Genomic DNA, 13,067 nt, shown 5'->3' with positions numbered 1-13,067 from the left:
TTTCGTATAGTTAGCACTTTATCTCAAGGCATGCACTTTTACATGGACATTTGATATAGATATTCATCCGTCTGCTTAGACGATTATTTAAATGTGTTTTTTGGACTCAGCTTCTAGCACCATTGCACCTCTTTTGCCTTTTTTTAAATTATTATTATATATTTTATATCCATTTTTTCTTATCCCTATATATTAAGCTTTTGGCACACAAATTTATCACTATAAAATACCACCAACTTCTATGAATCAATTTCACTTGTATGTATTGTTGTGTATGCCAATTTTATTAACCAAAGAGAATCATATGTTAATTACGATATTTTCTTTCTATACCTGATATATACAGATGTGCTATTAGCTGTTATTTATTTACCTGTATACACACTGTGGACCCTATACTATACTTACTTTGGCCACCTTCGCTGGCTTTACTGGGATTTTACCTTTACATATCTAGATAGTATATAACTATTGTAAATTCATATATCCTTCTGTACAGCGCACCACTATCTTTGTACCAATCTTTCTCCCTGGGTTCAGACATACCCCTCCAGTGAGTGCAGCAGTACCCCATCCCATTAATATAATTTCTCTTTCCCCATCTTGGCGCAGGGATACCAGTTTATAATTAGGCGTGCAGAATGAACTGCACTCCTGTGATCCACAGGAGAAATACAGTCAAATGAGCTTTGACTGTACTTTTTCTTTAAAGCAAACATACGATTTTTTTTTTTTACCTCTTCAGAGGTACTGGCAACCTATCCAGTGCCTCCTAAGTGATATCCAGCCTTGGGTATACATGATAAACCCTTATAGGATGGTACACCTTCCTGGAATTTATGAGGGAGTTCCAACTCTCTCTACCCTGCTGGTTTAGGGTCAATCTATGCAAAAAGTGATAATCAGATTTTGGTATGCGATGAACCTGATATGACTATGCACCTGTAAAGAAAATATAAGGCAGCCGGGGCAGCAAAAAAGTTAGGAATCATGGTGAATAACATTACCACTAGAGTTCTCAAAAGCATGAGAAGTCATTAGGATAACTGGCCATTAAACTATTAGTAATAAATATCACTTTTCAGTGGCCTGACCCTGTAAATCGGCATGCAAAGACAGCAATATGCAACAGCTACTGGTAGAATTCAGTTATAAAACGCTCATACATTCTCTGAGCAAACCAAAGAAGAACTATAATGTTTTTAATTCTGGTCAGTTCGGTACATCAATACTGGAAAAACGTCAATCGGGAAGAGGGAAGATTACCAATTTGCCTGCTTCCACAGATCTAATGTGGCCTTGGAAAGCAACATTCCTGAAACATAACTTAGGCCAAAGCACTCCAACACATGGCAGGAAACATCAGTTGTTGGAGGGGCTATTGTTACTGCAACAAAAATGCAGGAAATTGTTACTGGAATACAACCATTAGGACCTACATCTTGCCCATAAAGTGAAAGAATTCCTGCTCCTACAATTAGCATACAAAAGAAAAAAAAAAGTATTCAAGACAGCAAAACAAGCTATGACAAAAAACTCACTTGATATAACTAAGCACCAGTTATGCCGACAGCATTAGTTACACAGTTCGGTCTTTAACCCACTTTCTGTACATTTTTAAAGGTTTCCTCTAGCCATAGAGAGTATTTTGCATATTTTAGGGTTTCGTGGCGGAGAATATGCTCACTGTGCCACCGGTAACTGCATCTTTTATAACGGATACTGTGTAACCAGACAAAACAATTCAGCTTTCCCATGGGCTATGGAATTTGCATCTTTATCCCATGGCACTGCGTTGCTAATCTGATTTAATACATATAAAACTGATGGGTAATCTAGATCGGGGTAGGCAACCTTTTGAGCACAATGTGCCAATGAATATTTTCAAAGAAATTGAGTGTGCCGATTTTATAACAAAAAAAACTTCACACTCTCAATCATGAAAATTTTTTATAAAGTAAATGCTATAAACTACTTTAGTAGCGAGGAAATAGCATCCTGCACTCTCACGCCTCAGATCAGCCCCAATTCCTGCAACTTTACGCCTCAGATCACTGCCACCCCCCCCCCCCCTGCACATCTGCCCACCACTGTACCCCCCCCTGCTCGTCTGCCCCACCACTGTACCCCCCTGCTCATCTGCCCCACCACAACCACTGTAGCACCCTGTACATAACAGTGCCTTGCAAAAGTATTCGGCCCCCTTGAACTTTTCAACCTTTTGCCACATTTCAGGCTTCAAACAAAGATATAAAATTTTAATTTTTTGTGAAGAATCACCAACAAGTGGGACACAATTGTGAAGTGGAACGAAATCTATTGGATATTTTCAACTTTTTTAGCAAATAAACTGAAAAGTGGTGCGTGCAAAATTATTCTGCCCCTTTACTTTCAGTGCAGCAAACTCACTCCAGAAGTTCAGCGAGGATCTCTGAATGATCCAATGTTGTCCTAAATGACTGATGGTGATAAATAGAATCCACCTGTGTGTAATCAAGTCTCTGTATAAATGCACCTGCTCTGTGATAGTCTCAGGGTTCTGTTGAAAGCGCAGAGAGCATCATGAAGACCAAGGAACACACCAGGCAGGTCCGTAATACTGTTGTGGAGAAGTTTAAAGCCGGATTTGGATACAAAAAGATTTCCCAAGCTTTAAACATCCCAAGGAGCACTGTGCAAGCGATCATTTTGAAATGGAAGGAGTATCAGACCACTGAAAATCTACCAAGACCTGGCCGTCCCTCTAAACTTTCAGCTCAGACAAGGAGAAGACTGATCAGAGATGCAGCCAAGAGGCCCATGATCACTCTGGATGAACTGCAGAGAACTACAGCTGAGGTGGGAGAGTCTGTCCATAAGACAACAATCAGTCATACACTGCACAAATCTGGCCTTTATGGAAGAGTGGCAAGAAGAAAGCCATTTCTCAAAGATATCCATAAAAAGTCTCGCCTAAAGTTTGTCACAAGCCACCTGGGAGACACACCAAACATGTGGAAGAAGGTGCTCTGGTCAGATGAAACCAAAATCGAACTTTTTGCCCACAATGCAAAACGATATGTTTGGCGTAAAAGCAACACAGCTCATCACCCTCAACACAGAATCCCCACTGTCAAACATGGTGGTGGCAGCATCATGGTTTGGGCCTGCTTTTCTTCAGCAGGGACAGGGAAGATGGTTAAAATTGAGGGGAAGATGGATGCAGCCAAATACAGGACCATTCTGGATGAAAACCTGTTGGAGACAATGATCCCAAACATACAGCAAAATCTACAAAGGAATGGTTCACAAATAAACGTATCCAGGTGTTAGAATGGCCAAGTCAAAGTCCAGACCTGAATCCAATCAAGAATCTGTGGAAAGAGCTGAAAACTGCTGTTCACAAACGCTCTCCATCCAACCTCACTGAGCTCGAGCTGTTTTGCAAGCAAGAATGGGCAAGAATTTCAGTCTCTCGATGTGCAAAACTGATAGAGACATACCCCAAGCGACTTACAGCTGTAATCGCAGCAAAAAGGTGGCTGTACAAAGTATTAACGCAAGGGGGCCGAATAATTTTGAACGCCCCACTTTTCATTTTTTTATTAGTTAAAGCGGGAGTCCGCCGGGAGTTCCGCCGTTTCTTTTTTTTTTTAAGCCAGCAGCTACAAATACTGCAGCTGCTGACTTTTAAAATAAGGACACTTACCCGCCCAGCGCGCCCGCGATGTCGGCACCCGAAGCCGATCTCTCGATCGTCTCTCGAGTGCTGCCGCCGGCCATCTTGGGTATGGGAATCAGGAAGTGGAGCCTTTCGGCTTCATTTCCCGGTTCCCTACTGCGCATGCGCGAGTCGCGCTGCGCAATAAGGCTGGTCCCGCTGCCTCTGGGATCCGTGTGTTTCCCAGCAGGCAGCGGGGGACTTTCGGAAAGGGGCTTAATCTACGCCCCTTTCCGCAGATAGCTATGCCGGAAGTGGGTGCAGATACCTGTACTGTACAGGTACCTGCACCCCCCTCCCCCATGAAAGGTGCCAATTGTGGCGCCGGAGGGGGGGAGGATTCCAATGAGCCGAAGGTCCACTTTAGGGTGGACCTCTGCTTTAAAAAAAGTTTCAAAAAATCCAATAGATTTCGTTCCACTTCACAATTGTGTCCCACTTGTTGGTGATTCTTCACAAAAAATAAAGATTTTATATATTTATGTTTGAAGCCTGAAATGTGGCAAAAGGTTGAAAAGTTCAAGGGGGCCGAATACTTTCGCAAGGCACTGTATGCCCCATCACTGTACTACCCTGCTCATCTGCCACACCACTGTAAACCGCTTTCTCATCTGCCCCACCAATGTACCTCCTGCACATATCTCTCACCTTTGTACCCCCTGCTCTTCTGCCCCACCAATACACCACCTTTCACATCTGCCCCACTGCTCTAGCCCCCACCCCCCGATTTTCTGTCCCACCACTGAACCCCCCCCGCTCATCTGTCCCAACACTAAACCCCCCCGCTCATCTGTCCCAACACTAAACCCCCCCGCTCATCTGTCCCAACACTAAACCCCCCCGCTCATCTGTCCCAACACTAAACCCCCCCGCTCATCTGTCCCAACACTAAACCCCCCCGCTCATCTGTCCCAACACTAAACCCCCCCGCTCATCTGTCCCAACACTAAACCCCCCCGCTCATCTGTCCCAACACTAAACCCCCCCGCTCATCTGTCCCAACACTAAACCCCCCCGCTCATCTGTCCCAACACTAAACCACCCCGCTCATCTGGCCCAACACTAAACCCCCCCCGCTCATCTGGCCCAACACTAAACCCCCCCCGCTCATCTGGCCCAACACTAAACCCCCCCCGCTCATCTGGCCCAACACTAAACCCCCCCCGCTCATCTGGCCCAACACTAAACCCCCCCCGCTCATCTGGCCCAACACTAAACCCCCCCCGCTCATCTGGCCCAACACTAAACCCCCCCCGCTCATCTGGCCCAACACTAAACCCCCCCCGCTCATCTGGCCCAACACTAAACCCCCCCGCTCATCTGGCCCAACACTAAATCTCCCGCTCATCTGGGCCAACACTAAACCCCCCCCACTCATCTGGCCCAACACTAAACCCCCCCCCCGCTCATCTGGCCCAACACTAAACCCCCCCGCTCATCTGGCCCAACACTAAACCCCCCCGCTCATCTGGCCCAACACTAAACCCCCCCGCTCATCTGGCCCAACACTAAACCCCCCCGCTCATCTGGCCCAACACTAAACCCCCCCGCTCATCTGGCCCAACACTAAACCCCCCCGCTCATCTGGCCCAACACTAAACCCCCCCGCTCATCTGGCCCAACACTAAACCCCCCCGCTCATCTGGCCCAACACTAAAACCCCCCGCTCATCTGGCCCAACACTAAACCCCCCCGCTCATCTGGCCCAACACTAAACCCCCCCGCTCATCTGGCCCAACACTAAACCCCCCGCTCATCTGGCCCAACACTAAACCCTCCCCAGCTCCTCTGGCCCAACACTAAACCCCCCCCGCTCCTCTGGCCCAACACTAAACCCCCCCCGCTCCTCTGGCCCAACACTAAACCCCCCCCGCTCCTCTGGCCCAACACTAAACCCCCCCCGGCCGAATACTTTCGCAAGGCACTGTATGCCCCATCACTGTACTACCCTGCTCATCTGCCACACCACTGTAAACCGCTTTCTCATCTGCCCCACCAATGTACCTCCTGCACATATCTCTCACCTTTGTACCCCCTGCTCTTCTGCCCCACCAATACACCGCCTTTCACATCTGCCCCACTGCTCTAGCCCCCCCCCCCCGATTTTCTGTCCCACCACTGAACCCCCCCCCGCTCATCTGTCCCAACACTAAACCCCCCCGCTCATCTGTCCCAACACTAAATCCCCCCCCGCTCATCTGGCCCAACACTAAATCCCCCCCCGCTCATCTGGCCCAACACTAAATCCCCCCCGCTCATCTGGCCCAACACTAAATCCCCCCCGCTCATCTGGCCCAACACTAAATCCCCCCCGCTCATCTGGCCCAACACTAAACCCCCCCCCCGCTCATCTTGCCCAACACTAAAATGTTAGGACCACACTAATGTTTTTTGAGAGGGGGTTTTATAAAACGTGTTGTAAAATTAGCAGAATATAAAAATATCATGGACAAACCTGTCTTTATATTTATAGCTACACAAAAATCATTTCAAGGACAAAAGATTAAAGCCTGGAGGAATCCCATGGGACAGAGTTGTATTGTGGTGACCTTCCACTGATTAGCATTTAATTGCATATTTCTAGGTTTTTCAAGAGCACACTGTAAAATGGAAATGGTCTCCATAACTAGAATCAAGTTAAAATATTTCCCTGCTGATGTTCTATGACACCATGCAACAGGCGGAGATAATAACTCAAAGATTTTAAAGACCCATTGCTTACATTTAATGAAAAAGGGACTAAAAGGGAAATAAGCAATGGGATACATTTCAGAAGAAACACTTCTAAGTTAATACTTAGGCCTCATGCATACTGCTGTTACTCACATTTTTTGTGTGTTTGAGCATTTATTTTTTCTGCCCTTAAACTCCCCTAATCTTATCCTCTGTGTACATGCACACATTGAAGTTTTTAGCAGTTTATAAGCAGAGGAGTTTATAGGCCATTTTCTGAACGCCCTAAAATCGTATTCAGGAGACGCAATTCTAACCACAAAAAAATGATGAATGCTGTTAAACACAAACTCTAGGCACAGTTAGAACTTCAGCCTTTATTCCAATAGTAAGAACAAATTATAATTTTGGCCAATGAAATAAATTAACTCCCAAACTCTTATCTCTGAAATACTCCGCTAAATTCACTAAACTTTTTTGAAAAAATGCAGCTTGGCGAGTTTAAAAAACACACAGATTTTTGCCTGTGAGGATTAACAGCGTTTACAAGAAACCAGTGTGCACGAGGCCTAAAAAAAAAAAAAAAAAAAAAAAAAAAAGGCTTCTAAACTCAAATTTTCAGAACTGCTGCTAAACTCGCATAAACTCAGTATGTAAAAGCTGTAAAACTGACTGTTTTCAGCTGTCAAGTATCCAGCGTTTCAACTGCCCCCATGTACATGAGCCCTTACCTGCAATTAGCGGCACATAGCTATGTACAGTAGCCTTGACCCAGTCATAGCTATATATGACTGCACTCGGCACCTGCACATCAAAAACATGACACATGTTTATGTTGCATGAGTGAGCAAACCCATGTGCATGAAGACAGATAGGGTTGAGAACTGAAACCTCAGACTATAATACTTTTAACACGTTCTGAAGTGTTAGGAAGTGGAAGTGTTAGGGCTCATGTACACATTGGCTTTTACATGAGTTTAGAAGCTGCTGTGGTTAGTGGAGGTTCAACACCCCCTCAATCTCATTCTCCTGAATTGTGTTCAGGATAGGAAAAATGACCGCAGGCTGCAAAAACGCAGCTAACTCAGCGTGATTTTGACGCGTTTTGCCTTTTCCCACAGCCAGTGGTCAACCTAATCTGTGTGTACATAAAGCCTTGTGATGGAATGATCTCTATACTGCAAAGTGTAAATATTTAGGAAAGCCACTAGCAGGCAATAGCTTTTATATCATTTTGCAAAGAGGGAGAAAATGGTTACAGCATTTTGCTCGTCATCTGCTGCCGACATCACCGTACCCTGGAACAGGTAAGTGTCCATTTATTAAAAGTCAGCAGCTGCACTATTTGTAGCTGCTGACTTTTAATATTTTTTTTGCAGGTAGCGCTCTTCTTTAAGGACAGAGGCTATTTGAGATTTGTTGTTTAGGCGTTAACTTTTTTTTTTTGCTAGAAATTTACTTAGAATCCCCAAATTTAATGCATTTTTTTCTAACACCCTAGAGGATAAAATGGCAGTCATTGCAATATTTTGTCACACCGTATTTGCGCAAGCAGTCTTACAAGTGCACTTTTTTTTGGAAAAAATACACTTTTTTTGAACAAAAATAAATAATGTTACGCGGAGTAAACTGATATCCAACATGTCACGCTTCAAAATTGCGCCCGCTTATGGAATAGCGACAAACTTTTACCCTTAAAAATCTTCATAGGCCACGTTTAAAAAAATTCTACAGGTTGCATGTTTTGAGTTACAGAGGAGGACTAGGGCTAGAATTACTGCTCTCGCTCTACCGATCACGGCGAAACCACACGTGTGGTTGGAGTAGCATTTTCATATTCGGGCGCTACTCACGTATGGGTTCACTTGTGCACGAGAGCTCGGCAGGACGGGGCACGTTTAAAAAATTTTTTTTTACTCGACTCCATAACCAGCATGGAAAAAATCCAGAAGTGGTTAAAGAATCAACAGCAAAACACATCGCTCGAGGAATATTCGTCTCATATGCAGGCAGATCATCCTCCTGGTTAGGCCTATCAGGCCGTTTGACCTGCTCTTTTATGGACTGGCAACATCTGGCTGAATAGCTGAACTGGCCAAAAAAAAGGAAGACTGTAATAATAACTCCAATTTCTTGTCAGCAGGGTCTTTTAAGCCCTGTGTGTTATCTACCGGACGAGTTAAGTTTAAGGAAGAGACTGCTGAATCTACGGCTGGCATGCTCCATTATTTACAAACTTTAACTAAACTTTTAGGAGGCAAAAAAGTCCTGTCAGGATGTTCCCAATCTGCATAAACTGTCTGTTCCAACAAGGGGTGTAGCGGGAACATCTGTGCAACCTAAAAAGGCTTCAGAGATCCCAAAGAGGACCAGGGGGGCTCAGTCACCTCTGCAAGAGGCAACTTAAAGGCACAACGAACCATTTCGTTCAGAGTCAGGATCAAAAGCCTATGCGACCGAGAGGCTGACATTGACTTGTCCAGATTGCTTGGAAGCAGACTCATCTGCCGGGCACTCCAGAGTCCCGAACTTTAAGCTCTTCCCCATTCTCAACCCATTCCTGCTCCAGACTAAGAGGCTCTGGGGAGGAGGATCTGTCGCGCTTTCTACCACCCTGCGGGAAGGAGGCAATCATGCCAGCAATTCTGTGCTCTAACCCGGCAAGGGCTGAGGACAGTTCATCCTCAGTGATAAAGGATGAAGCAGCAGCGATGATTGTAGGCACAATACCAGATAGGCGCAGCGGCTCAGATTGCCCACAAGCCTCTGTTTCTTCAGGGAATACAACACTAGGGATACGACTAGGTTCATCAGGAACTACTGATGACATAGGTGTGCCCTTCCCTGTGATTTTAGTCCCACTCCTCTTTTTGGAAGACATGTAATAGACGCAAACAGAGTACTTGGGTGTGGTATTAAAACATCAGAAGGGAGACCCTTTAATAGAGCTCACCAAGGATGCAACAATCCTGTTAAGCACCTTTAGCCTGCCAAGCAACACCCGGTGACTCAAGTGACCTGGGTAAGGAAGCATTAACCAGTGTTTGTTCTGAGCCTGTACAGCTTAAAAAAAGCTAGGTAAGTGCCGGAACGTTCTGTGCGTGTGCACACACGCATGTGCGTGAACGGGCATGACTGTATTCTCATACAATGCAATTCTTTGAGCGGCCAGATAAAGGCTTGTGCTGTGAAGCCGAGTGCGCCATGGCCCCCAAACAAACTGCTGAGTTCAGTGGCGCTCTTGCGAACGCACGTGCACTCTGGCAAACCAAGACGAAACAGCATGCCATCATACAGGTAAACAGCCAGACACAAGTAAAAAAGGTACACTATGCAAACACCTAGCCCAAATCTCCCCCGTATGGTCACCGCACACAGGTGTCCAGTTTTTAGCTAGCTTGACTAATTGTAACAATCACTGGGACACCCCACAATAATAAAATAAAGGGGTTTCACTTAGCTGTCCAGGCGCTGGGTCACTTAGAAACTAAGGACCCAATCTTCACCCTTCAGGGCGGGTTACAGTCACTTGGACCTTCAAGGACTGGGTACCCTTTTCATGTTTAGGGTCCACTCCGTTGGACCTGTACAGCACCCTGCAGGAAATGCCTTAGCGGTGTAGTGTCCAGGATTTCCACTCCACAGGGTCCAGTGCCCGGAGGCCACATTACAGGCAAAACCTTGAAGGAACTTGAGTCTTCTTTACGAGGCTCAGGTACCATTTATCTAAGCATAAAAGCCTGTGTTAAATGGATCCGATCGGTCAATCTCGATTCATTTTGGAACCATTTGTGGGAGTAGCGACCTGGAGCTCAGAGATCTCAAAAAAAGCGTGCCATCCACCTTGCAGACACTGGTAAAAAACTAAAGTTCTTCCTATATGGGAGGGGATATATAAGAGATCAATTCCTATCTAAAGACCTTTGGTCTACCAGTGGCCATTCACCTAATGATTAAGTATAACCCAGCAGGTAATGAATATTAGCCTGACTGTGTTCCATGATGTATGAAAAAGAAAGTAATCCAAAAAAATTGCGCTTCTAAGACCGCTGCGCAAATAGTGTAACAAAGTATTGCAATGACCACCATTTTATTCTCTGAGGTGTCTAAAAATTTAAGTTTATTTTATATTTAGTTTGGGGTTCCAAGTGATTTTCTAGAAAAAAAATGTTTTTTAACTTGTAAACAACAAGTATCAAAAAGAGGCTTGGTCCTTAAGTGGTTAATGTGAACCTGATCTGTCCTAAAACATTTCTAAAGTAACATTCATGCAAACGGGCAGGTTTAAGTCTAACCCTACAGAACCTATTGGATCCGTTGAAAAGTAAACCTGTGCTTTGTTAATGCAGGGTAAATCAAACAGGTTAACGTAAAACGATTGTAAACGATCACCTTGCAAATCAACCCATTCAGTTTAAAATTGAAACAAAAAGGCATAATTTAATTTTATTCTATTATAGATTACATTTTATTTTATTTTTTTAATAAGTGTTCACATTTCCGCTGTTATCTCCTGCATAAGAGCTGGGGGGGGGTCAGGACAAGCCTGACCATTTGAGAGGAGGCCGAGTTCCCAGCACAGCTAGAGAACTGACCACGCTGTGCTCTCCTGCTTGGTCCATTTTTAATAGGAAAGCAGAGGGACTGGCAGGAACACTAGAGATTTCACACAAAGGAAGCAATAAGAGAACAGGGTTATTTTTCATAAAAGTACATGGGGCTGCCACCTGTACAGAATGTATGAGTTTTGAATCATGTGTCCGGGTCTCCTTCCACCTGGTACCCGGACACTTGATCCAAACTGCACTGTGGTTTCATCTGCTCAGCTGGTGGAGGAACATGACTAAAGTTATCAGGAGTAAATTTTTCTCTTTATGCAGCAGTTCCAACAATCTAATCTGAATCCCAATGTCCACTTGTATACAGATACACCGGGTAACACTGACCTAGGCCTATATAGCAAAATAATAAACATTAATTTCAATAGTTTGCTACTGTCCTCTTTTTATACCATTAAATGGTGATTAACCATCAGTGATTGATAAATTATGGGTCATACATTGGAAATACTTTTGGACGCCAGCAGCGGAGCTGCAAAGCAGCACAGGAAAATAAACCTTTGTTGCACAATGTGCTCAAGCAGATCACACCTATACTCCACAACACCACAACATGCTCACAGCTTTAACAGGCAAAAGCTGTCATAGGGTAGCACTTACTTTGGAAGTTGCCGGAAATCTCCTGAATACTCCTCGTACTTGTAAGTGACAACATGCCAGTCAGAGTTGTACGTTTTGATGCACTAAGGTATTTAAAAAAAAGAAAAGGAAAATCTGCTATTACCAATGACAGGCAACATGCATGACAGGAATAATATATAAACAATGCTAGTATCAATACTCAACCATTCTCTGCTTTTCAATGGTGACTTAATACTAACACAAGAATTATAAATGAAAAGATAAAAAACGCAAATAGCCCCAAATAATAGTTGCTGTACTTAAAACACCGCTAAAATTTGTGAAACAGTCTGAAGATCATGAAATACCAAAACCCCCACCTGGTACAGTGCTGCAATCAATTCCAGTATATATATATATATATATATATATATATATATATATATATATATATATATATATATATATTATATATATATATATACACACACATATATACACACACATGTATACACACACATGTACCGTATACACACACATGTATACACACACAACACATATACACACACAGTATTTCACAAAAGTGAGTACGCCCCTCACATTTTTAAAATATTTTATTACATCTTTTCACATGACAACACTGAAGAGATGACACTTTGCTATAATATCAAGTAGTGAGTGTACAGCTTGTATAACAGTGTAAATTTGCTGTCCTCTCAAAATATCTCAACACACAGCCACTGCCTAAACCGCTGGCAACAAAAGTGATTACACCCCTAAGTGAAAATGTCCAAATTAGGCACCAATTATCCATTATCCCTCCCCGGTGTCAAGCGACTCATTAGTGTTACAATGTCTCAGGTGTGAATGTGGAGCAGGTGTGTTAAAGTTGGTGTTTTCGCTCTCACTCTCTCATACTGGTCACTGAAAGTTCAACATGGCACCTCATGGTAAAGAAGTCTCTGAGGATCTGGAAAAAAAAAAAGAATTGTTGCTCTACATAAAGATGGCCTAAAACTGAACTGAACCCTGAAACTGAGCTGCAGCACAGTGGCCAAGACCAAACAGCGGTTTAACAGGACAGGTTCCACTCAGAACAGGCCTCGACATGGTCTACCAAAGAAGTTAAGTGCACATTGCTCAGCGTCATATTCAGAGGTTGTCTTTGGGAAATGGATGTTTGAGTGCTGCCAGCATTGCTGTAGAGATTGAAGGAGTAGGGGGGGTCAGCCGGTCAGTGCTTAGACCATATGCCTCACACTGCAACTTGGTTTTCATGGCTGTTGTCCCAGAAGGACTTATTTGGTTCAGATGGTGTCAAGCGTATGTGGCAGCAACCAGGTGAGGAGTACAAAAAGACGATCATGTCTTGCCTACTGTCAAGCATGGTGATTGGAGTGTCATGGCCTGAGGCTGCATGAGTCCTGCCTGGACTAGGGAGCTACAGTTCATTGAGGAAACCATGAATATCAACATGTACTGTGCCATACTGAAGCAGAGCATGATCCCCTCCC

General features: G+C 44.2%; 1 protein-coding gene across 14 annotated transcripts in view; it reads right to left on the bottom strand.

Annotated features, from left to right (window-relative positions):
* DOCK9 (dedicator of cytokinesis 9) overlaps positions 1 to 13,067 on the bottom strand; it is a 446,969-nt gene that overhangs the window by 264,337 nt on the left and 169,565 nt on the right. For all 14 annotated transcript variants that reach the window (XM_077482985.1, XM_077482977.1, XM_077482982.1 and 11 more), the window contains exon 4: positions 11,593 to 11,675. In XM_077482985.1, the coding sequence (XP_077339111.1) occupies positions 11,593 to 11,675 (83 nt within the window). The remainder of the gene's footprint in view (positions 1 to 11,592; positions 11,676 to 13,067) is intronic.

Source organism: Lithobates pipiens, unplaced genomic scaffold (genome assembly GCF_037356315.1).
Source record: "Lithobates pipiens isolate NorthernLeopardFrog02 unplaced genomic scaffold, aLitPip1_a1.2 Scaffold_16, whole genome shotgun sequence".
Taxonomy (NCBI): Eukaryota; Metazoa; Chordata; class Amphibia; order Anura; family Ranidae; genus Lithobates; species Lithobates pipiens.
This window is presented reverse-complemented; position numbering and strand designations above follow the sequence as displayed.